At 40.8% G+C, this 27,168-nt stretch overlaps 1 protein-coding gene across 8 annotated transcripts in view; it reads left to right on the forward strand.

Annotated features, from left to right (window-relative positions):
- MARK2 (microtubule affinity regulating kinase 2) overlaps positions 1–27,168 on the forward strand; it is a 251,027-nt gene that overhangs the window by 156,309 nt on the left and 67,550 nt on the right. For all 8 annotated transcript variants that reach the window (XM_082269944.1, XM_082269939.1, XM_082269943.1 and 5 more), the window contains exons 3-10: positions 3,168–3,221; positions 4,572–4,620; positions 6,520–6,585; positions 11,907–11,977; positions 16,373–16,429; positions 18,982–19,218; positions 22,238–22,357; positions 25,600–25,699. In XM_082269944.1, the coding sequence (XP_082126070.1) occupies positions 3,168–3,221; positions 4,572–4,620; positions 6,520–6,585; positions 11,907–11,977; positions 16,373–16,429; positions 18,982–19,218; positions 22,238–22,357; positions 25,600–25,699 (754 nt within the window). The remainder of the gene's footprint in view (positions 1–3,167; positions 3,222–4,571; positions 4,621–6,519; positions 6,586–11,906; positions 11,978–16,372; positions 16,430–18,981; positions 19,219–22,237; positions 22,358–25,599; positions 25,700–27,168) is intronic.

Genomic DNA, 27,168 nt, shown 5'->3' on the forward strand with positions numbered 1-27,168 from the left:
GCAAAGTTTTGCAGGCTGCTGTTTAGGGGGCTTTTTGGCCTTTCTTGAGGGTGTTTACTGTTTGTTTCAGGTGGGCCTCATTTTGTTCTGATGAGTCCTGGGTTGCCTGGTTGGCTATGTTTAGCCTTGGGGACGTTTTTTTCTGCTGCTCCCACCCTTCATTTTATGGCACTGCTTTGGGACGTCCCTACTGATATGCATCAGAGCCCACGTCTGTCAATGAACGATAGAGAAAACTGGATTTTTGACTTACCGCAAAAATCCTTTCCTTTTAATTTCATTGACGGACGCAGTACCCACCTCTCTATTTTTAGTTGGATTGGTATTACTTCTCTGACACTGCTTTGATACAAAACTGACATCCTATGCAGGAAGAGAGAGGGTATACCCCCTGGGACTGTCCAAAGGGGTAGACAGAACTTTTTTTTTTCTGCCTAGTATCCTACTCCTGTAGGGGGCAGTATAACCCTACTGATATGCATCAGAGACTGCGTCCGTCAATGAACTGAAGAGAAGGATTTTATGGTAAGTCAAAAATCAATTTTTTTGACTTACCGTAAAATCCATTTCTCTGATGTTCATTGACAGACACAGCACCCACCCCTCTGTGGAGTTGGCTTTCTTCTGACACTGTAAATAAACTGAGTGCCTATAGCGGAGTGTGGGTGTATACCTCTTGGGACTGCCCATGGCCGTAGTCAAGCTTTTTCCTGCCTAGTGTTCTACTCCTGTAGGGGTAGTATAACCCAATGGTTAAGAATCAGGAGCTGTGTCCGTCAATGAACATCAGAGAAATAAGTTTTACGGTAAATAAAAAAAATCCCATTTTTATAAAAAACATTTTATGTAGATTAAAACATCACAAAACTGGTGTTTATTTTGGGGTTCACAAAATGTATAGCTCCAAAGCCATCCACATGAAAACTCGATGCGTTTCGATGATCTTCCTCAGGAGTACACGAGAATCAATTTAATACGATGGATTTTCACAGATGAGAGCAGGTTCACCCTGAGCACATGTGACAGAAATGAAAGGGTCTGGAGAAGCCACGGAGAACATTCTGCTGCCTGTAACATCGTTCAGCATGACTGGTTTGGTGGTGGGTCAGTGATGGTCTGGGGAAGCATATTTCCATGGAGGGACGCACAGACCTCTACAGGCTAGACAATGGCACCCTGACTGCCATTAGGTATCTGGATAAAATCCTTAGACCCATTGTCAGATCATACGCTGGTGCAGTTGGGTCGTGGGTTCTTCCTGGTGCACAGGAATGCCCAGCCTCATGTGGCGAGAGTATGCAGCCATTTCTGGAGGATGAAGGCATTTATACCATTGAATGGCTACCACGTTCATCTGACCTGATTCCAAAAGAACATCTCTGGGACATTGTTTCAGACCATCCAACGCTGCCAGGTTGCACCTCAGTCTGTTCAGGAGCTCAGTGATGTCCTGGTCCACATCTGGGAGAAAATACCCCAGGACGCCATCCGTCGTCTCAAAAAGAGCATGCCCTGATGTCAGGCATGCATACAAGTACGCGGGGGCCATGCAAACTACTGAGAACCATTTTGAGTTGTTGCAATGAAATTTTAGCAAAATGGGACTAGCCTGCTGCACCATTTTTTCACTTTGATTTTTAGAGTGTCTTTGAATTCAGCCCTCTGTTGGTTGGTCATTTCCATCAAACGATGTTGCATCCTTTCTTTCCGAACACATTACCCAGTCCATATCAGTATAGATATCCAGCATGATATTTTTCCCCAATAAGATCCGAGTTGTTTTCAAGTGTTCCTTTAATTTCTTTTGAGCAGCTTGTGTATGGAGATATATATATATATATATATATATATATATATATATATATATATATATATATATATATATATATATATATATACACTCCTAATGATTGTTCATAAATCCATTAAGTGCTTCAACTTTTTTTTTCTTTACGGTTGTGATTCAGGATTGTGTTTTGCCTTGATCATCTACATTTTATTGTGTACTGATGCAAAATTAATGTCTTAATGAACGCATTCAAGAGGAGCATGTTCTCGTAACTGTTGTGTACTGCATATATCCCATATGCATTGCATATTGTGAAAGTGTTGCCCTGAAAACCAGTCAATTGTATGCCAGACGAGGGAGCAATTCAGTACAGTTAAGTGAAATGCACTCTGTGCCACCAGTGAGAAATTGCCTGTGGCAGTCACCTTTTTGACATCAGCTGAAATGACTGCCTTTGGCAACTGCACACTAGTGTCACAGAGTGCCTTCCACTTATCTGTACTGAATTGCTCCCTCACTGGCCCCAAATGCTACCAAATCCCAAGGTAACAAGGCAGCGATTCTTTAGGGAAAGACAGGTGGACTAATCGCTATCTGCCGCTAGTTATTTGTTTCCAGCGGCAGTTGCCCAATTGACATCAGCCTTAAAATCAAATTCACATTGCTGTGTATATTATAGTGCGAACAAACACTAATTTGGGTTTCAAAGTGTATCTTTCTAAAACTTTTGTGCCTGGATAGCTTAAGGCCCCTTTAACATAGGCATAGCTGCGGACCCGCGATCTGTGGTGGATTGCTTTATTTGCCGTGGCTGGCCCACATTGATCAGGAGGTGATATGCTTGCTCCTTCACACCTGTTTAAAGAGGTATTTCACATTGAAATCTCACTTCACAGTGCTGTTGCCATGCCAATTAAATGTGCTTGAAGTGTGGCCCTGTGTATTTCAATGTGATTGCCTGCTGCATGCAACATGCCCTAAGTCTTTGTTTTTTTTTTTTTTTACTGCACCACAAAGCAGTGTTCCAACAGTGTGGATTGGGCTGTCCGGTACCATTGTTAGGCTTTGACAGGCAGCTTAGGTTCATTTAAAAGCATGCCTCAATCGGCTGACTTTACCTCGCCAATATGCCCATGTGAAAGGGATCCAATAAAGTGTAATGCACAGCCATCTGTTACCTGGTCTCAATTGTTAAGATTAGATCTTTTCACTTGGAAGTTTGTCTGGAGTAAACCTATTCAGGAAAAATGAATGCGTGATATAACTTTTAAATATATATATATATATATATATATATATATATATATATTTTTTTTTTTTTTTTGCACTGAGGCAAGCTAGCAATGAATGTAATAAATGTTCCTATTTTATTTTTCAGGTAGCTGTAAAAATTATAGACAAAACACAGCTGAACTCTTCCAGTTTGCAGAAGGTAAGAAGTAAAATAATAACTTTAATGTAGAGTTTGTAAAATATACCATCTTTTTTTAAAATATACCATCTTTTTTTAAAAATGTATTAGTAATTCTTTTTTTATTATTTTTTAATTAAATCATACATAAAAACAAACTGCTTGAATACCTTGTGTAACACACCAACTCGTTGTTAAATGGGAGTGGCATTGGATTGGGGAAAAAAATAAAATCAATTTCTACACACTCCCCTAGATGGCTGCAGCATCGGTCCGATGCTACGGCTGCCCACTGCCGGTTCTAAGACAGAGAACTTAATGATCACATGACCGCTGATCGATCAGTTCTCGGTTTTCGGTGAGCAAAGAGCGGTGACTGCCAGTCAGTCATTCTGCTCTGCTCTTCCAATACTCACTGGGGGGGGGGAAGGGGGGGGGGGCAGGAAGTTAGCGGCTGGCTTCAGGCTCTGTGACCCAAGCAAACAGCAGGCTTTAGCTTTCTGCCAGCTGAATCTGGGTTTAAGGAGTGCAGAATGAAGTGCAATCCTGTGACCCACAGGAGTAGAGCCAAAAGAGCTTTGGTCATACTTCTCCTTTTTAACAAAACACTTTTCACTTCCGTTCATTGAGGGACACAGCACTCCATAAATCCTAACTAGTGTAGGACTAGGCAAAACAAAAAACACCTGGCTACGCCCATGGGCCGTCCTCAGCTTGGTGTATAACCCCCTCACCTCTGCTCTAGGTTTTCAGTTTTAATCTATCTAGTCAGGAGTAAGGACCTAGGCTTCCGGCTGGGATCTCTGGTCCCAGTAATTTTTTCTCCTTCTCTACATCTTTTTTTTTTTTTTTTTTTTTTATACAGAGAAGTTGCAAAAAAGTTGTGGCTCAGCCTTTAAGGCTCGGTTCACACTGATGCGATGCGGGAAGGCTGCGAACTCGCAGCCTGTTCCCGCATCGCACACGCACCCCCGGCAGTTCACACTGCCATATGCGATCCGCTGGGGGTGTCAATGTAATCTTAACGACACCCCCAGTTTGATCGCATATCCCAGTGCGATCGTGCAGTTCGCACAGGATCGGATCGCACAAGTGTGAACCGCTGTGCGATCCGATCCTGATGCGGCAGCAAAAATGCCTCCTGTGCGTGTTTGCTGCGGGTGCGATGCGAATTTAGCCATACAAACTGTATGGCTAAACTCGCACCGCACAGCTGATCGCATGTCATGTCGGAGCAGTGCGCTCCGACATGACATGCGAACCCCGCACACGCAGTAGTGTGAACCGGGGCTTAAAGTAGCTCTAAATTGCATGTAACATATTGTATATGCACTTCTATCCGAAATAATAATTCTTAATCTCTTCCTACAGCTCTTCAGAGAAGTGCGAATTATGAAGGTTCTAAATCACCCTAACATAGGTAAACTCTTATACTTGTTCCATTGTTCACATAATAAGCCTCTGTCATGGTATTTAGCTCTTCTAAAATTAACACAATATCAAAGTATGATTACGTTAGGGAAATATCTGTAAGATAAAAAGAAATTGTATATAGAACATACTGTATATGATCTTTCTAGTATTAAATGGCTTTTCTACATTTACTGTATTATCTTGGAATCTTTAATATATTGCAAAAGAAAAGAAGTATATATTTACTAAAATTCATCCAAGTGTTTGCAAGTTATTATGACTTAAGGCAGAACTCCAGTCTACACCAAAAATGCACCTTCCATTTAAGTCCATAGAAAACGCACCAAAAATGTGCATGGTGCGTTTTTTGATTTTATATGGCAAAAATGCTGTAAGGCACAGGCACCCACCGGTGTCCTCAACAACCACCTCCATGGTGGTTCCTACCCCCCAGCTCCTCTCCTTCTTCGTTTGGAGGAATAAGTCCAGCCACCCCCTCTCCTAACATTTACAGAGCCATGGAAATGTTCCCCTACTGTCTTCCCAGCTCCTCCTCTTCTGCAGTAGCCGGTGATATCATGGCTTCTAAACAAGAACAAGGGATCGGGCAGAGAGGAGCTTGGGGTTGACCGCACCGGAGGGCTGGTGAGTGGGGTTAGTTGTATAGCCGATGCGTGCCAGATACTTAACCATTAAATAGCATAGCCGGCACCTGCCAGTATTCTTAACCATCAGCTATTCACTACATATGCACTGTGATAAAACGTACACAGCGCGTCTAAAACGTACTGTCCTAGGGTAGGATTCAGCCTGCGTAGGGGACGAACTCTGCGGTGACTTTCTCATCTAGATGAAACTGGCTCTAAAGAAGTTGTATACAGCAGACACCACACAAATGCTGTGATTGACACCATCCTGAAGCCCAGGTGGTGTGTCAGACAGATTAAAGAAACTCCGCAGGTCTGGCTTCTGCAGACTGGAGGCCTGCCTGATGCAATGACCATCACTTAGAATTTGGAGGCACTTGGTGATGGGGAGAGGAGAAGATTACGGACCAACATGTTTTTCAACCAAGCACCAGAGGCAGAAGCAGATGGAAAATAAGTGGGTGAGGCTGGAGTTCTTCTTTAATCATTTGACATCTGAGTGATTAAAACAAGTCCATGGCTGCAGCTGGCATGCAAAATTTTAAAGCTTGGCTCGTTTTTCATCTTTTTACCTGACCCCCCATCTTTGTTTAACAAAATTGTATATGATATTGTTTGTGTGCAGTAACTTTCACTGGCAGAACAGTTTTTTTTTTTTTTTTCTGCACACGTTAAAATGCACATTTTAGGCGCAAACATTTGTTGCAACCCCTAAGAACTTCAATTCCCATCATGCCTAGTTATGTCTGTGAATGTCAGTTTTATGCCTCCTGGGATGTGTAGTTCCAAAACAGCTGCAGGGCCGTAGTTTGGACACCCCTGCCCTAAGTTGTATATATTTTCTGAAAACCTGAGATCCTGGAAAATAGGGGTAGTTCGTTTTTTTTTTTTTTTTATGTCTGAGATTAGCGTATATAAAAAAAAAAATAATTAAAAATGATACAAAAATGATAACAAAATGCATATCATCATTAAAAATATACTCAACTGTTTAGTTTAATGCATATAAACATAATATTTTACCCATTGCCCAATTTTTTGCATAAAAGATAGTTGCATTGAGTAAGTACTCAAGATGTCAACCTAAAAATTGCATGCCAAAAAGAATTGCTTGGGAGTTTAAAGACATTTTTAAGCAACCACTGCTGATTTTATTGTGTGCGAAAAATTACAAAATCGCTGAAAGTAATTAAAGGAAGTTCTCATTGTATTTATATCCTGTTTGTTTTTTCTAATTATTCTGATGTCTTTTCTTCCAGTAAAATTATTTGAAGTTATAGAAACAGAGAAGACGTTATACTTGGTAATGGAATATGCAAGTGGAGGTTTGTATTTTGTTTTTTTTTGTCAGTTCTTGCTGAGTTTAAAAATTTTTTAAGTGCCGGTTCACATTTATGCGATCACAGAGATCGCGTGTAATTCGGAGCGCACTGCTCCTAAAATTACATGCGATGTCTGTGCGGTGCAAATTCAGCCAAACAGTTTGTATGGCTGAATTCGCACCGCAATCGCACTAAACACGCACAGGACCCTTTTTTTGGTCCGCAGCAGAATCGGATCACATGGTTCACACTAGTGCGATCCGATTCTTGTGTCTGAACTCTCTCAGATCGCACTGCGATCTGATCTGGGGGTGTTGTTAACTTTGAATTGACACCCCCAGCGTGTCGCATATGGCAGTGTGAACTGCCTGTGCTGCGGATGCGATGCAGGAACACGCTGTATGTTCGCAGCGTTCCCCCATCACATAAATGTGAGCCGGCACTTAGACCAATGAGCTGCATACTTCACCTGCCTGTGAACAGTTGATTATAGGTTAACAGTTTCATTTTTTTGGGACTACTGTGGAGAAGGTTTACCACCTCATTTAGGTTTTTATTGCAGCATGTCCATTGCAAAGACCTCCCTTCCTTCCTGTGAGTTCAATAGGCCAAGAAGTGAGCAGAATCTTTCCAGCGGGGACATAGCAATAAAAAGGAAATAACTCCACTTTTGTTGAGGGGAAAAATAACATTCCCCTTTGAGTAAGCAAAGTACATTGCAGGATTTTAACAAACTGTTGCAGATTCCTGCCCGTGTTTGCTCTGAAAAAAAAAAAATGTCTGTAGGTTTGTGTCTTTATTAACCACTTTACCACCGGAGGATTTTGCTGTCTTACGTCTGGGCCACTTTTTGCGATTCGGCACTGTGCGATTTTAACTGACAATTGCGCGGTCGTGCGACGCCATACCCAAACAAAATTTACGTCCTTTTTTTCCCACAAACAGAGCTTTCTTTTGGTGGTATTTGATCACCTGTGCGATTTTTACTTTTTGCGCTATAAACAAAAAAAGAGCGTAAATTTTGAAAAAAGAACTTTTTCACATGTTTTTATATGAAATTCCCCCCCCCCCCCCCCCCCCCCCAAAAAATGTAAAAATCTAAATTTTTTTAAATTTTTGGCCAATTTGTTTTCTGCTACCTATGTTTGGTATAAAAAAAAATCACAATAAGCGTATTTTGATTGGTTTGCGCAAAAGTTATTGCGTTTACTAAGGGAAAGATTTCTGTCATTTTTGGTGTTTTTTTTTTTTTTAATGAGTAATGGCGGCGATCTGCGATTTTTTTTTTTTTTTTTTGCGGGACTGCGACATTGTGGCGGACAGATCGGACCCTTGACTGACATTTTTGACACTTTTGGGGGTACCAGTGACATTACTACAGTAATCAGTGCTATATATATGCACTGTTACTGTAAAAATGACACTGGCAGGGAAGGGGTTAATGTATGCCTGGTGCTTACTAACGTGTGTGGGGGGAGGTGACTGAGTGACACAAGGACAGATCGCATGTCCAGCTATGCTGAACCCTGCAATCTGACCCTGCCTGTCACTTAGGAGATCCGCCCGCTTGTGTTTACACAAGCAGGCGGATCTCCACACTCGATTCCCCGACGATTGGGGAAGAGCAGCGGCGATCGCCGCTGCTCCTCCCCTGGCCCGACTCCCGCTGTGAGTGAATACAGCGGGAGAGAGCCTCCGGCGGCGCGCGCGCACCGCCGAGAAAGGGGAGTGTCTGGCGACGTAGGTCTACGTCGCCAGACGATAACGAACCACTTTGCCTCAGTAGTGCTCGAGTGAGCAGACGGCAAGTGGTTAACAATGAATCTGAATGGGAGTGACTTTTCCATTATTAAACAGCTGGTGCACTTTCAGGGTTCTAATAAGGAAAGTGGCAAGGTCTACATACATTCCCTTTAGTAGCGATTAACCCTTTGGGAGTATCTCACAAAATCCTGATTTTTTTTTTTAAATCCAGTGAGCCAATCACACAAGCAGGGAATGACGTTTCTGGTGATGTTATAAACCCCATAAACTATATTGCATTGTAATGCAATATAAGCTATATTGCATTGAATTTTACAGAAAGGTACAGCACTGCAGATTAAAAGGGAAAGGTAATTATTAACATTCAATTGCAATAGGACTTTCATAGCAATGATATATGCTATGGAAATAAAGTGGTCTGGTGCGCTAAACAAACATTATCTCACTATTATATGATATAAACCACAAATATAACAACATGTGATTCTGTAATAAAAAATGTCAAATGATGTGACGGTATTGCTTCCCACAAACAAAGAATTGTGAATGTGAAATACCCCAAAGGGGTGTGATGAGAACCAGTAAAAACGGATAACACAATGAATAGTGATAACACAATATAACAGATAATGTGACTATAGTGATTCCCACTACATGTGAGATCCAATAATGTCCCAAAAAAAAATGTCCAAAACCCTCAGATTCTGGATGAACAAATAACACTGATTCTGGATGAACAAATAACACTGATGACTCAGTGTGGTGAAATAAATCCAACGGTGAATATTCCAAACGGATACGTGTCTGATTCATGTATTGTGAATCTCACCACCTTCCGGATTTACTTCTTGCCAACAGGTAGGAATATAAGGGCAAAACAGCCACCCCAAGAGTGACGTCTCCCTGTGTTGTGAAAGGGATAGTGCGCTTCTCCACACCTCGTGGAAGAGATAACAAAATAGCCTCTTACCAGATGGATGCCGTTCTAAAGCATAAATCTGCCCCTTTAAGGGCCTTCCCCCATCTGCCACAGTGGATCAACGCTTAGGTTTCTTGTGGTGATCTCTTATAACCTTCTATGCACCTTTTATCAGTACTCATTGTGTTATCCATTTTTACTGGTTCTCATCACACCCCTTTGGGGTATTTCACATTCACAATTCTTTGTTTGTGGGAAGCAATACCGTCACATCATTTGACAATTTTTATTACAGCATCACATGTTGTTTGTGGTTTATATCACATAATAGTGAGATTATTTTTGTTTAGCAGACCAGATCACTTTATTTCCATTCACATTTACAGTTATTTGGATCTTTGGTATATTTTTTTTTTTTTACTTAGCAGACCAAGAGTATCATTCTTTTGTCAGGTTTTTGAGGTTTTGATGAATATCTCTATTAGGAAGCTTCATTTCTTGTTTTATGGGCACTGTGACACAGCCAGCAATTGCAAGCGAACCGAAGTTCTATTCTGTCCTCTCATTAGGAGATACTGTGTCTGTGCATGTGCTTGTGTCCAGACTATGCATACTAAGGCCCCTTGTAAGAATTTTTGGGGTGTTTTTCCCTTAACTCATAAGGCTCTCGTACTGCATTCAGCCCTTTCCAGTTGTAGCATATTTCAGCCTGCCGCAGATTGACTGCAGGGTTGGATGAGGCAGCCTTTGTAGTCACTACATAGTGACTACAGAGGCTGCAGGGCTGGATGCTGCACCTGGGCCTCCGGGACCACTAAAAAGCTGGGATTGAAATGTGCAGGAGCTAAGAGGGCTGGTATGCAAGGGGCATAAAGTATTTACTTATTCTGATCAAGCAGTAAAAGTGCTTTAATATAAACCCTCACTCACCTTTGTAGCTATAAACATTGTGTGAAAATGCGTATTCATAATTCACAACATAGGCACATAAATCTTACTTTTTTTTCTATTCCTTCCTGTTGCACCAGAATCTTGGCAGCCCTGTACTGTAAATAAATGGGAGAATGCTGCTATTCTGCCCGCAATCTCAAAACGCGCTACAATCACAAGACGCATGTTCAGATGCCATTATTTTCAAAAACCATAAAGCATGGCAAACCATATAGTGTAAAGCTTGTCGCCCAGAAAAGAGCAATCGCTTTTTTGGGCGACAAGCTTCAGGCGATGCAGATTGACATGCGATAAATCACGTGACAATCGCAGCTAAACCGCAGCGTGTTGTGGTGCCAATAAAAGTGGCACAATAATGAGCGTGCTGCTTTTTCCCAACATTGCAGTATGATTTGGAATCCCGGCGATTTTCCAAATCTCTAGATATGAATGGGACCCCAGTTGTTTGAAACCAATTATGTTGCAATCTTTGAAAATGAATTACTTCATGATATAAGCTGTTAGAGAGGTCAGTGTAACTTGTTTTAAAGCTCTTAGGCCCCATTCACATCTGCACTTGTGCTAACGCACATTTTTTTACACAACAGCATAGAACAGCCCATTCACTTGAACATTGCCTGATTTGGCAATGTGCGTGTTTCCAAGCTGCATTTAGGGTGTCCTTAACCTATAATGGTTCCATAAGCACATGTTTTTACTGTTTTTGCGCACATTCCTGGAACGTGCAGATGAGCATGGGGCCTAAATTTTAGTTAATATGTAAATTATTCATTGCCCCATAGTCTAGGTTCACAATAAATGTTGAGTACTGGGTAAAATGCTTATAAAGTATAAAGGAGGGGGCTGGGGGGAAAGGGAGGCTACTACAAATATGTACTTTATGGTGTCTGCACTGTTTTTGCCCAATAGCAGCTTTTTTTTAATGATGATTATTTTAAACTGCAATATGTAATAAATACAGTAACACATCAATGTGCATGTTACTGCAGACCTATAGGTGTGGACAGGACATGAGTAAATGTGATGCAGTCACTTCAGATTTATACACCAGCAGTGCAGAAGCTGAGCACACAGGTGCCTGTGATCACTATAGAGATGATTTAGCTGTGAAAAGTTATTGTCCACACATTACTGTGGGGGGCCACATCCAGTTTGTATTGTGCCCACCCGGTATACAATTCCATAAATTGCCCGTTCAGAAGCTGCCCTGCAGCTTGAGTGTCTTTTGTATCTGTCTCTACATCTCTGAGCTCCTATGCTTATAGCAAGATGAAAGGGGGCTTACACTGGTCAAACCCACGAGCAGAGAGCGGGTGGCAGAACAGCCTCCAGATGCGCCCTTTGCACTGTGGTCTATCCAGTACTACAGTGCTATCCCTGCAGTCAGAGTGATGAAGCTAATTACAAGAGCCAGGGGAATTTTTCCAGTTGCCCTGGCAGCTGTCATTTGTTCTGCCCAAGAATAGGGTCACACAAGGTTTCTTCTACCTGTGATTAAATGGCATTGGTGCTGCCAGACAAGAGGACCTTCCCCTAAAACTAGCGCTCATTTTACTCCTTTTAAATTTAGACAATTCAGATCTCTGCTCTTTGAAGTATGTTTACTGTGATTTTCAATGAAACCTTTTACTTGCAAGAAAAGCTCAACTCTCATTTTGCCTATTTACTTAACTTTATACTCTCTTTTTAGGTGAAGTTTTTGATTATTTAGTTGCTCATGGAAGAATGAAAGAAAAGGAGGCACGTGCAAAGTTTAGGCAGGTGGGTTAGCTTGTTTACGCTGCCAGGTAACAGATCGGTTTGCCTGCACTACTGGTTATAGATAAACTTTACAATGAATTGCAGGGGATCTAAGGTCGTTTTTATCATCTTGTTATTAAATAGTATAGTAGTAAAAGTCAAGGAAAAACTTTGCAATGAATGTTCATTGAGCTTAGTAAGTAAGGTAAAGCTCTGATACAACTCTGACAAGTATTCATGCAACACTTTACCCAAATTAATTTTATATAATTTTCTTGAGACAGAACTTTCTTTTGGTGATACAGTGTCTTGAAAAAGTGTTAATACCCCTTAATATTTTCCACACTTTGTCATGTTACAACTAGAAATGTAAATATTGTTTGGGGATTTTAGGTTATAGACCAACAAAAGTGACACATAATTGTGAAGTGAAAGGAAAATGATAAATGGTTTTCAAAATGTTTTACAAATATCTGAAAAGTGTGGCATGCATTTGTATTCAGTTCCCCTAAAGTCAATACTTTGTAGAACCTCCTTTCGCTGCAGTTGCAGCTGCAAGTCTTTTTAGGTATTTTTCTACCAGCTTTGAACATCTAGAGTGATTTTTGCCCATTTTTCTTTGCAAAGAAGCTCAAGCTCTGTCAGATTGAATGGAGAGCGTCCATGAACAGCAGTTTTCAAGTCTTGCCACAGATTCTTAATTGGATTTAGGTCTGGACTTTGACTGGGCCATTCTCACATGAATATGCTTTGATCTAAACCATTCCATTGTAGCTCTGGCTGTATGTTTAGGGTCATTGTCCTGCTGGAAGGTGAACCTCCGCCCCAGTCTCAAGTCTTTTCCAGAGTCTAAGGCTGGCCATACACTATACAATTTTCTTATTCAATTTCCTTTAGATTTACCTTTAACTATGTAGTGCAAGGGCCTGCCTGATTGCATACAAATTGAAAGTGTTTAGGTTTGACCCTATATTACATGGTTTTGGTAAATCTAAAGGAAAGTTGAACAAGAAAATTGTATAGTGTATGGCCAGCCTTACATGTTTTCTTCTAAGATTGCCCTGTACTTGTCTCCATCCATCTTCCCATCAACTCTGACCAGCTTCCCTGTCCCTGCTGAAGAAAAGCATGGTGTGTTCAGGGTGATGTGCAGTGTTAGTTTTCTGCCACACAAAACGTTTTGCTTTTAGGCCAAAAAGTAAAATTTTTGTCTCATCTGACCAGAGCACCTTCTTGCACAGGTTTGCTGTGTCTCCCACATGGCTCCTCGCAAACTGCAAATGGGACTTATGGATTTCTACAATGGCTTTCTTCTTGCCACTCTTCTGTAAAGGCCAGATTTGTGGAGTGCACGCCTAATAGTTATCCTGTGGACAGATTCTCTCACCTGGGCTGTGGATCTCTGCAGCTCCTCCAGAGTTACCATGGGCCTCCTGGCTGCTTCTCTGATTAATGCTCTCCTTGCACGGCCTGTCCGTTTAGGCGGATGGCCATGTCTTGGTAGGTTTGCAGTTTTGCCATACTTTTTCCATTTTCGGATGATGGATTGAACAGTGCTCCACTGCTTTATCCCTCACCTGTCTGGTGTGTTCCTTGGCCTTCATGATGCGGTTTATTCACTAAGGTTCTCTAAGAAACCTCTGAGGGCTTCACAGAACAGCTGTATTTATACTCAGATTAAATTATACACAGGTGGACTCTATTTTCTAATTATGTAACTTTTGAAGGCAATTGAATCCATTTGATTTTAGTTTGGGGTATCCCAGTAAAGGGGGCTGAAAAACAAATGCATGCCACACTTTTAAGATATTTGTAAAAAAAATTTGAAAACCATTTATAATTTTCCTTACACTTCACAATTATGTGCCGCTTTGTGTTGGTCTATCACATAAAATCTCAATAAAATACATTTACATTTGTGGTTGTAACATGACCAAAATGTGGAAAATTTCAAAGGGTAGAAATACTTTTTCAAGGCACCGTATATATTAACCATAGGGTCTTTATTTTGTAGTATTGTAAAGTTAAAAAGATTTAGGATTTAGAAAAAAAAATTATTTTACTTTTTTTTTTATTAAACATAAGTAAGTTTTAAAAAATTTAGACTAAAATGTGTTCCGTTATATTCTTTGGTAAAACCCACCATAGCAAGTCACAGGTCAACTTCCATCTCCCCATTGTAGGCTGTCGGGGATAGTAATTTGAGGTGATGGTTATTTTAAAATTACAGCATGCTACATTTGTTTGCACGTAAATATAATGAAACACACTGCAAACAAAGGTAACTGCAACTCTGTTAAAAAAAACAAAATTCCTAAAAGATGTCAGTAAACACACTGCAAACACATAACAGATGCATGTAAACGCACATGCAGAACTGCACACTGGACACAGTTGCTTTGTAAAAGAGTCTTTAAATAGATTTGGGGAGGGGGAGTGTACATTACTTCAAGAGATTTTTTTGAACCCTATTCCTGGATATAAATGACATGATAAATGAAATGATATAAATATAAATAAAGTTTTTGATTTATTGAAAGTTCGGGAGAATAGAGAAATTGTGTGGGTTTTTTTTATTTATTTTTTTTGTATACAAGTGGGGTATAATTGCAGTGTTGCACTGTGAAAATACAGCATCTCGCAAAAGTGAGTACACCCCTCATATTTTTGTAAATATTTTATTATATCTTTTCATGTGACAACAAAATGACACTTTGTTACAATGTAAAGTAGTGAGTGTACAGCTTGTATAACAGTGAAAATTTGCTGTCCCCTCAAAATAACTCAACACATTATTGTCTAAACCGCTGGCAACAAAAGTGAGTACACCCCTAAGTGAAAATGTCCAAATTGGGCTCAATTAGCCATTTTTCCTCCCCGTTGTCATGTGACTCATTAGTGTTACAAGGTCTCAGGTGTGAATGGGGAGTAGGTGTGTTAACTTTGGTGTTATTACTCTCACTCTCTCATACTGGTCACTGGAAAATCAACATGGCACCCCATGGCAAAGAACTCTCTGAGGATCTAAAAAAAAAGAATTGTTGCTCTACATAAAGATGGCCTAGGCCAGTGATGGAAAACCTTGGCACCCCAAATGTTTTGGAACTACATTTCCCAGGATGCTCAACTTCACTGAGTGCATAAGCATCATAGGAAATGTAGTTTAAAAAACCTCTGGGGTGCCTAGGCTATAAGATTGCCAAGACCCTGAAACTGAGCTGCAGCACAGTGGCCAAGACCATACCGTGGTTTAACAGGACAAGTTCCACTCGTTGTGTTTGACCAAAGAAGTTGAGTGTACATGCTCAGCGTCAAATCCAGAGGTTGTCTTTGGGAAATAGACTTATGAGTGCTGCCAGCATTGCTGCAGAGGTGGGGGGGGGGTTTCATCCTGTCAGTGCTCAGACCATACGCTGCACACGGAATCCAATTGGTCTGCATTGCTGCCGTACCAGATGGAAGCCTCTTCTAAAGATGATGCACAAGAAAGACCGCAAACAGTTTGCTAAAGACAAGAAGACTAAGGACATGGATTACTGGAACCATGTCCTGTGGTCTGATGAGACCAAGATAAACTTATTTGGTTCAGATAGTGTCAAGCGTGTGTGGCGGCAACCAGGTGAAGAGAACAAAGACAAGTGTGTCTTGCCTACAGTCAAGCATGGTGGTGGGAGTGTCATGGTCTGAGGCTGCATGAGTGCTGCTGGCACTGGGGAGCTACAGTAAATAAAGTAAACCGTAAATGCCAACATGTTATGGACATACTAAGCAGAGCATAATCCCCTCCCTTCGGAGACTGGGTCACAGGGCAGTATTCCAACATAACGACCCCAAATGCACCTCCAAGAAGACCAGAAGCTGAGGGTAAAGGTGATGGACTGGCCAAGCATGTCTCCAGACCTAAACCCTATTGAGCATCTGTGGGGCATCCTCAAACGGAAGGTGGAGAAGCGCAACGGCTCTAACATCCACCAGCTCTTTGATGTGAACTCCATGCCCAAGAGGGTTAAGGCAGTGCTGGAAAATAATGGTGGCCACACACAATATTGACACTTTGGGCCCAATTTGGACATTTTCATTTAGGGGTGTACTCACTTTTGTTGCCAGCGGTTTAGACATTAATGGCTGTGTGTTGAGTTATTTAGAGGGGACAGCAAATTTACATGTTATACAAGCTGTACACTCACTACTTTACATTGTAGCAAAGTGTAATTTCTTCAGAGTTGTCACATGAAAAGATATAATAAAATATAAAAAAAAAAAAAAAAAATGTGAGGGGTGTACTCACTTTTGTGAGCTACTATATGCTCTTAACTACAAGATTGAACTTGCCATGTACTCCACTTTGAAAGTAGACACAAAGTAATATCGTTACTTCAGTCCTTGGTGACAGTTTACATGTCCCTTTTTCTTCAGATTGTTTCTGCTGTGCAGTATTGTCACCAAAAGTTAATCGTACACAGAGACCTAAAGGTAAGAAGTTGTTAGCGTAAGCAGATATTATGTTTTTTTACTTGTGACTTTTCCTATGGAATTATGTGAGCTAACAATTCTCCCCTATTATTAAATGCACTGCGCAGTTAAATGTGACCGATCATTAAAAAAAAAAAAAAAAAGTTTATACAGAAAAGTTGCAACATATGCCCTTTTGTACTAAAGATGCTCTGTTCTTTCAGACCCAGGTAGCTCCCTTATTGACTTAAGGTGAGGCATGACGTAAAACAGCAAGAGAAAATTTATAGGGAATCGATGCCTCCATATCCATTATATTTACATTATATTTAGAGCTTTTTACTAAATTTGTAGCTTTACAAAGGTCCATTTTAAAAAGGTTGTTTTCAGTCTCCCAGAGTTTGATTTAATGCACCCTATTGAGCTCTTTCACATGGGTGTCCAGTCTGAATTTGTCTGTCAGTTTTTCAGATAGATGCAGACCACAATTTTTGTGTTAGTTCATGTCCGCAGAAAAGAACGGAATCGGTCTGCGCCCTATTCCCTTTTTTGTGGACATAAATGGCTGTCATCCATTTATGTCTGTAGCCTTTGTTAGTTTGTCAGTAAGAAACCTATTTTTCGTTTATACTTTTGTCACCTATGACTAATTTCTTCAAAAACATCAAAGAAGAACAATGGAAAGTGATGTAAACTAAGCTGAAGACATAGAAACATAGAATGTGTTGGCAGATAAGAACCATTTGGCCCATCTAGTCTGCCCAATATATCTGAATCCTATGAATAGTCCCTGGCCCTATCTTATATGAAGGATAGCCTTATGCCTTAAGACGGATGTTTAAATGAATGTAACCTGAATCAGTATTCATCCCGTTTTTTTTTCTTAGCAAAAAACGTGACTGAACTAATGATACCCGTATTAAAGGACACTTAGCAATGGTGTCCACATTGCAAACCTGTTTAAAGCCCCTTTCATAGTGATCGGGTCCGCTTGTCATTTTTTCAGGTGCACCCGATCGAACTCTCCATTCTCATTAATGGAGCGGCAAGTGTAAACGGACATGTGTCTGAGTATCCCCACCGACATTCAGTCTGATCAGCTAAAAACAGACGAATAAGGATCCATTCTCCTTCCATTGATTGGATCAGTTGGCATTCAGGTGTAAATGTACAGGCAGTCTGTTTACATCCGACCAACCATGGAGAAGAGTGTGCTGTGTCTGTGTCTGCTCTGCATAAGCAGAGACCGATCCCCCACTGAGCAAACAGACTCCTAGCGGAGCCAGCCCCGTGTGGAAATGGTGGTTGCATTGAGAAACCGCTTTCCAAAGATAAGTAGATCTGTTGCTTTAATACTTTTCCAGCACTTATTCTGAGTTTATAAAATAATAAAGAAATTGTAATATAGCCAGTGTTGACAGGCACACACACATTGCTTTCCACTTGCATATGGCCCTAATTAAAGATGTTTCTGAATTCACTGACAAATTCACTTGACTTGCCTTTGACCACCTTCTGACCTACTTTTGGCCTTCTTTAGGGCCGTACACACCTGACGAAAATCGGACAAAATATCCTCCCGATTTTTCTCTGTCTTCTCATCGTTCATAACCATTTTTAGTGGACAGTGCAAAAATGTTCATGAAATTTCTCATCCGATTGTTTTCTTTTTTTTGGCACATTTGTTCCTAGACTTCCGGGTTGTCAGCAACTTCAGATCATGCGTGGTCTTTCGTATCCGATTTTTCACAGACGTACGGCATACACATTAAACGAAAATCGGTCGTCTGGGGACGGACGAAAAAAAAATTGGTGTTTGTCCCTCCGTTTTTTTTCGTTCAAAATGTCGGCATCGGCTGCTGAAAGGTGGTGTACACACTAGGCGAAAATCGGACGATTTTACCTCGGACGGGAATTTTCGGCCGATATTCTACTAGTGTGTATCCCACTTTAATCTGCTCTTTTGTTCCCTCTTACATTCTGCATATTGTATAATTGCATAATTGTATATTGCATAATGTTTCTGTGACATACATTCATAAAATTGTGTGTATAAAGAACTTACTGATGCTGTTTTGATCGGCTAGGTTTGTATGCAGTTGCAGTAACCCATTTATGTTCATCAAGCATTTGTTACTCATGAACTGACGAAATGATCTGATTTTAATAAAGTGTATCTTTATCCAAATCTTAGATCTTGCTGTCCATGTTCTGCAGGAGATTTCAGTTTATTTCCTGTCTTTGTCAACTTTGTCACTTTAACAGAAAGTAAAAAGAAAACTACCAAGGAGACCAAGTCCACAATAAAAAGAGCAATGAAGTGATTTATATCCCTTTTGATCCTATTACAGACATGTTCTATCACTTTCTGCTCTGGTGGGACAGGAACTGAGGAAAAATCCTATTGGTAGTGTTACAGATAGAGAAATCCTGTTGGTTTCTAATTTTTCTCTAGTCTGTCCAGAAAATCTTACTAGAAATACACTTTCTTAAAGCCTTTTATTTTTGGTTTAGTATGACAGTATATTTTATTGGTGTATATATTGTCTATTCCCACATCTCTTCATGCTTAGGCGGAAAACCTGCTTCTGGACTCTGATATGAATATAAAAATTGCTGATTTTGGCTTCAGCAATGAATTCACTTTTGGAAACAAGCTGGATACATTCTGTGGGAGTCCGCCATATGCAGCCCCTGAACTTTTCCAGGGAAAGAAGTATGATGGGCCTGAGGTGGATGTGTGGAGTCTTGGAGTTATCCTTTATACGTTGGTCAGCGGTTCCCTGCCTTTCGATGGCCAAAATTTAAAGGTATTTTGTATGATAAGTGAACTAAATCTAAAGTCCTTAATTCTTTCTGTATTTTTAATGTGAATAAGATGGTAATATATTGTGAATGCATAAGTGTTCAAGTACGTTATGGCCATTTTATTCACGAAGGATAGAGCATATTGTACTTTTATATGTTACGATTTTGTGAAGAATTTCAGAGATTGTGCTAAAATGGACCTGCAATTGCAAGGTCTGCTTCTTTATTGTGGCAGCTCTTCTCTTATTTCATACACTAAAAAAGAAAAACCCTGTAGGTGATGAATCAGGCTTTCCTTACTTAAAGCTGGCCATACATGGATCGAAATTCGTCCAGTCCCTGCTGAACCAGCTAAATTTCGATCCATGTATGGGCAGGCACATTGTACACAAGTCGATCTGTTGATTGACTTGTGTACAACCAGCCTGTCCTGTTTTTCTTGAATGATCAGTGTCTCAGGATATAACCGGCAACACTAATCATTGTATTCTGAAAGTCTCCCTGCTGTCAGAATATAATACCACAGCGGGAGAGATTTTCCCCATCCACTTCAATGTGTGGATAGGGGAATCTGATCATTGCATCAATCTGCGGGTTGAACGAAAAAAAAAAAATGATCTATGAATGGGCCACCTTACCCCCAGCTTTAATGCATGGCACTACCATCCTTCTGATAAGAGTCCGGGGAATGCAGGGTAGCCTATATCTTAGAAGGAAATTAAATTGTGCTGTGATGTTTCCTCCTCATGCATTTTCTGGGTTGATGGTGAGCGATGGGGGCACTCTAAATAAGTGGACCTTTCAATTTATCAATCTATACTAACTTTTTGTGGTTTATCTCTGAATCTGAATACTGACAGCAAGGTCAAGAAGACCACTATGATGGATTCAAGAAAAAAAAATACCACCCTCCTGTGCTTAGAAATGGGCCTCATGAAAGGTGTCGCTCAGGGCTCTAATACCTGTCCACCCGGGATAGCACCCTGCATTCTCAAGACTGGGAATGTCAAGATGCATTGGAATTATGAACTAAACAGAGAGCGCACTGGCCTTGCGTATTATTCTCAATACAAACCACTTTAATAAAAGAAAGTACAAATTCATACTCCCAAACGTAGATTTGACAAAGGCACCTCAACACTAATGTTACAGCATCGAGATTGTCGCATCACAGATATGAAGTCCTCACAGCGATGACTGACGCGTTTCAAGGTCACGCCTCTTCCTCAGAGGCTCTGACTAACATTAGTGTTTGTGTCTTTGTCAAATCTACGTTTGTGACTATGAATTTGTACTTTCTTTTAGTAAAGCTGTTTATATTGAGGATAATGCGCCCTCTGTTTATTTCTTGATCGCTTTGATGGATTCCCTGTATTGGTTTTCACATTCAGTTTTTAAAGCAGTGTGGAGAGATTAAACCAAAATGTTACTTTTCTTTGATTAGCGGAAATGACAGAAGGAAGGTCAGACGTAATGGTGGAAATCTTTTCTGTATTGAAGAATTATGTCATGGGTGTTTAAAACTAGTCAATGGAAGCAATATTAAAACATATCTCTAAACATAACTTTTTTTTTTTTAAGTTTTGAATAATGGGGGAATAATTAGAAGGTTTTTGTTGCTGTCACTGGAGATCATCACCACCTCCTGTTTTTTTTTTTTTTCTGCTGACTAGAAAAAAAAGTAAAGGAAAGCGTAAAATTTTAGTGTTGCTCTTAATAAAAGTGGTGGGGGGGAATCATCCAATGGGGGCAACTTTGTTAGAAGGATATTATGTCTCCTAAGAGTCCTTTCACACTGATTAGTTTTTGATGTGCGTCTAGTTTTTAAAAAGCAGAGCAAAAATGCATGAAAATGTATCCCTTTCAATCAGGGGTGTCAAACTAGTGGCCCTCCAGAACCACAATTCCCATGAGGCATTGCAAGGCTGACAGTTACAAGCATGACTCCCATAGACAGAGGCATGATGGGACTTGTAGTTATGCAACAGCTGGAGGGCTGCCAGTTTGAGACCCCTGTCTACATTAATTGGAACTTTTCACACCAATGCGCTGCTGGTGCGGTGGGTTCCTGCATGCTGCATTTTTGGTGCATGTTTAAAACTAAAATTAAGCACGAAGATGTGTTTCTCTTGGCTTTACTAAAGTTTATGGAAATAGACAAGAGCACCCACAATGTGTTCTATGTGGGCTAATTCTTCATGATAAAAGCCTTAAAATAGTTCCAAAGACTGAAGGTTTTTACCCTAATGCATTGAGGAGTTTCCAGGAGCTGGGAGAATCTGAAAACCTTCTAACAATGGCACATATTAATGTGCCATCCTGGAGGAGTTGGACTGCCTGTGCAACCTCTATAGGGTCCAGGTATTGCCTCATGCTACCAGTAGTCACACTGACCCTAGCCAAATGCAAAATTAGTGAAAAAAAGTCAGCTGCCTCCTCCTGTAAAATCATTCCTGTTTTGGCGGTTTTCTCATTGTTGCCCATCTAGTGCACTTGGTAATTTGATTAACACCAAAGCAGCTGAAACTGATTAACAACCCCCTTTGCTACTTAACTGACCAGATCAATATCCCAGAAATGTCATTGACTTGATGCTATACTCTGATTTAAAAAGTGTTCCTTTAATGTTTTTGAGCAGTGTATTTAATTGAATGTCGAATTTGCTCCATTAGAGCGAGCAGCATTGGATTGTTACTGTAGTGCAACCTAAATATCTCTATATTCATTAATCCAATTGGTGGGGTCTTGTTTCTTACTACTGAAAGACTTAAAAATTTCTAAGGGCTTATTCTCAGCATTAATCATTCCACAATTTCAGCTGAGAATAGCAAATGTTTGCAGGTCAAATCTCCTCCTTTTTCAAATGGCATTTCCTTTACTGCCCATTTCACCTGCTGTAGACCTTCATGCTTGCTCCAAGTCAGTCTTGATGTTGCCCAGTTAAAAAAAAAAAAACATCTGTCCAAGGCTCAAACTGGTGACAGTTTAGGTTACAAGCAATATTCATTCCATCTCTTTCAGGAACTGCGTGAACGTGTATTACGTGGCAAATATCGCATTCCTTTCTATATGTCCACGGACTGTGAAAATCTGCTAAAGAAATTCCTCATATTAAACCCAAGCAAGAGGGGCACACTGGAGGTAAGGAGAGCAAGCTTTCATTCAATGCTCATTTTTAGGATTTAGGCTTTGACTAACAGTGTTGATGTGTCTTTCTCAAATCTACGTTTGTGACTATGAATTTGTACTTTCTTTTAATAAATATTGAGGATAATGCGCTAGTACAGGAATTTTTAAGGTTCAACTTAACTTTTTGAAATTTGAATCGGTTCATAAGTCAGGGTTTTGTTATGAACAGGAACAGCATGATCTGACCACCTTTAGGCAGCATGGATGGTCTATCAGATGTTCTATACACATACACCCTTTTCTTGGCCATACAATTTAGAAGATGTTTCCTAACATACCAAGTGACCATTTCCCCAAAGAGAAATTGACCAGTTTAGTTGTTCTCCTGTTCATGACCATGTTAAAGAATGTCAGAAGACCCCCCTATGTTGATTGATAAAATTATTTTGACCGTTTCTTTTTGGAGAAATAAGAGTTGGTATTTGCACTGTTAAGGTAGGGTATTGATCAGGTTGCTGTCTGCTGAAAGATGCATATAGGATTAAGTCAGTTATGGAGTAGTAATATTTTGAATGTTGATTATGATTCAACCATTTCACAGTACAGTACGTCTAAATGGGTTTAGATGTTTTTGTTCTTTTAGGCTATTTGAACACTATTATGCTGCACAAAGTCTATTTTGCCTTGTGAATCGTAAAGCTATTTTTAAAAAACGTCAACTTTAAAAATAGTGATTTTTAAATGCAAGTGCATGTTATGTGCCTTTTAGCTGACACTAGTAATATTGACAGGGTCACAGATCAAATATTGTCTTGGATAGTTAAGAAAGTTGAATATCAAGCTTGCAACTTGTTACACTTGCTATTGTTCCTGTAAGCCCCCGTTCACACTGGGGCGACCTGTCAGGCGACCTGGTCGCCTGACAGGTCGCCGTAGGTCACCTGGCATAGAGAAGCTGTGGACCCGTTCTAATAGGAGCGACACAAGTCGCTCCGACTTAGAAAAAGGGTCCTGAGCTTCTTTGGGGCGACCTGCATTGACTTCAATGTTATGAAGTCCGTGCCGGCCGCTCCGAGGTCGCGGTGCGAGCAGCGCGCCGCGACCTGTGAGGTCGCCCCGGGAGGTAGCGTCGCCCCAGTGTGAACGGGGCCTAATTGTTTAAAAATGTGAGAATAGATACATTTTTACTTTAACATATTTTAAAATGGCTTGAACAGATTTGTTGGTACTCCTAGAAGCAGTTATAAAAAAAAATGGGTCATAGTGATAGTTCAAACTTAAGCCGACCATACTCCCTGTGAATTTTTCCCTGCTCAATCCGCACCACAGGATATATCCAGCAGTGCTGATCAGTGTATTCTGATGGCGGGGGAAGTCTCCCCACTGTCAGATTGCAAAAGCTCAGAGAGGAGGATTTACTTATCCGCCGCATGGATTTTTCTTCAACCTGCTGTTTTAGGTTCACACTGGTGCGTGCGGAACACTGTATGTAATTCGCACAAGAATTGCACTGCATTCCTGTGCACGACTTGCAATGTCTTTTTGTGGTGTGACTTGAACCATACATTTTGCCATAGCAGCCAAAGGTGTACACATGCTGCAGTGGTTGTTATCTACTATACTATGGTCATGCCATCCCCTCTGTTATAGAACGCAATGTGTCTCTATGCTATATGAAAAATAAAATGCAGATTATACCTCCTATCAGAGCGTCTCCCGGTGCTCACGTGACTCCTTGGCTCTCTCTGCCCCGCTGCCAGCTATGGTTAACCCGGGCTGAGCACTCCCATTGACCTCACCCGGGGAGGAGAGAGAGCCAAGGAGTAAGTTATAATCTGCATTTTGTTATATAACAGGCACAGGGACACATAGTGTTACTTAACAGATGGGATGGCATGATCATAGTATAGATATGAGTGCAGCAGGAGGGGAGGATCGTGGAGTGGACGTAGTGGACAGGCAGGGAGTGGAGGGGGAAGGAGGACACAGAAGAGCAGAGAGAACTGCGGTTGACTGAGGCACATAAACTGACCATGGTGTCAGGGCTCAGCAGCCATGATAAAAACGTGGTCAGTTTATGGGGGGGCTAATAGCCAGGCATTTCAGGTGATACAGGGGGCTAAATTACACAGCACAAGCACTGTGCTGTGTAACATGCTTTAAGGGGACAGAATCCATTTTTTTTTTAAGGGTAACAAACACTTTAAGCCCCCTTTTGCTTTTGGTGGGTGCTACTGTCTGCTCTGCAAGTACCCTGCAAGTGCATGCTTCTGCTGGGTCCAAGGGGTTAAAGCAGGTGGTGAGGAAGCAACATAGCCCTGCCTGCTTTAACCCCTTGTTTGCTGTACTGCACAAGGTTGTAGGGAACATGCAGATCGTCCTCATTCTCTTGAATGGGTGATGCATGGCAGGTGCTACACCCACCAACCATGATAGGGTGTAGAACATGTACACCCCTGGCCACTGCAGCTAAAGAAGGTGTGGTTGGGGGACCGATAAAAACCGGTCTTAACTATTCGGTTCTACCACCCTACAAACTGCAAATGTAAATTAACCCTTACCATTCTGAGCCCCATATAAAGCTACTTTTACACTGATGTGCTGTGGTTTACCTGCACTGCGGGTGCAGCATAGTGCATTTGCAACATTACTGGGTTAGCTGCGCTTTTCCATATACTTCTATTATATCCTGCAGGTGTGGTGCACTTTCTGAAAGCAAACCAAAACATCTGCATTCAGAAGGTGTGTATTAAACCTGCAGGATATAATAGAAGTCCATGGCAAAGTGCAACAAACCTGCAGGTACACTGCATTGCACCTGCGGTGTGGGTAAACCACTGCACATCAATGTGAAAGCAGCCCTATACTATTATGCCCAGTGCATTGCTTCACACTGACCTAAAGATATCTTCTTTCCTGCTGCTGGCACCACTCTGGTGACCGCTAGCCGGGATAAGAGGTGGAGTGCAGGTGGTATCACTCCGCATGAGACAGCCAGCACTGCTAAGGAGGCATCGGCTTATGCGGCTCTTGCTCCCTACTACAGCTCCGCCTTTACAAGTAGTCCCTCTGCATTGCACTCTATTTGATGCTCTGGAATGGCGGGTCAGCAAGCCTAGGCTGCGATTTACCAGTCATCTGTCTGCGATCTACAAGTTGCTAACTTCCGATATAGACTGTAACACTTACATTTTGAAATGCAAGTTGGTGGATTTAAAATTTCTGACTGATCTACTTTGGTTTTCTTCTCTCAGCAAATCATGAGGGATCGTTGGATGAATGTGGGACATGAAGACGATGAGTTGAAACCTTATGTGGAACCACTTCCGGACTACAAGGATCCTAAAAGGACAGGTATTACATTTGTTTTTAATTGGCAAAATTCTCTTAGGACCCGTTCACACTAGAATGCAATGTGGGAAATTTTACATGAAAAAGTACACTGCTCTTGAGATTTGCTGCGAGGTTCAGTGCAAAGTTAACACTCCAGATGCAGGTTGGTTTGCCTGCACCGGAACACATGGTACAAAAGTACCACGCAATCCAGTTGTGGTGCGTTTCAAAAAGTAGCGCATGCACTACATTTAGTGTGGTACGATTTCAGCCCATTCAAAAAGAATGGGCTGAAATCGCATTGCACAGAACTGCATGTAAATTGCACAGGTACCGAGTAGTGTACTGTGGGATTCACATGTAGTTACTAATGTGAATTGGCCCTAAATCATTTGTAGTGAAAGTTTGTGGCATTCAAATGGGTTGAATTATAGATAAATATATAAAGTGAAGACTCCATAAACAATCACCTTTTAGCTGTTGTCCCAAGTTATTCCATCTATTGTAGAGACAATAGATAATGTGTAAATGTTAAATATAATAATTCAAACTTTGTACTATTGCATCATTTATACCCACTTACCTCCTTTCTACAGTCTACTATTTTCTGGCCTTTGTTCAAGATTTCTTGTAATCAGGGATTGCATGTAATCACTAATAGTGAAGCAAGGTGGTGAGCTTCTGTACTAGTTATATTTGTGGAGATTCTGTTCTGAAGATGACAGATGAGGCTGTCCATGTAAAAGTGTATATGAGAGATCATTTCACTATGCTGGGTTCAGACTTGTTTTAACCACTTACCCACTGGGCACTTAAACCCCCTTCCTAATCAGACCAATTTTCAGCTTTCAGTGCTCACATTTTGAATGACAATTACTAAGTCATGCAACACTGTGCCCATATGAAATTTCTGTCCTTTAATTCTCACAAATAGAGCTTTCTTGTGGTGGTATTTAATCATCATTGGGTTTTTTATTTTTTTGCGCTATAAATGAAAAACCAAACATTTTTGTAAAAAAAATGCATTTCTTTTCGTTTCGGTTTTGCAAATTTTGTCATTTTTCTTCATAAATTTTGGCCAAAAGTTATACTGCTTACATATCTTTGGTTAAAATAACCCAAATAAGGATATATTATTTGGTCCTTGTGAAGGTAAGGCTGGCCATACACTATACAATTTTCTTATTCAATTTCCTTTAGATTTACCTTAAACTATGTAGTGCAAGGGCCTGCCTGACTGCATACAAATTGAAAGTGTTTAGGTTTGACCCTATATCACATGGTTTTGGTAAATCTAAAGGAAAGTTGAACAAGAAAATTGTATAGTGTATGGCCAGCCTTATAGTGTCTACAAGCTATGGTACCAATCATTGAAAATTGATCACAACTGATGTCCTGGCTTGTTGGTGTCTCAAGAAAGGTACAAATACCCCCTCCCAATGACCCTGTTTTGCAAAGTAGACATTCCAAGGTACAGGTCCCTCTCAAAA

The sequence above is a fragment of the Pelophylax lessonae genome (genome assembly GCF_965119305.1).
Source record: "Pelophylax lessonae genome assembly, chromosome: 10".
NCBI classification, from domain to species: domain Eukaryota; kingdom Metazoa; phylum Chordata; class Amphibia; order Anura; family Ranidae; genus Pelophylax; species Pelophylax lessonae.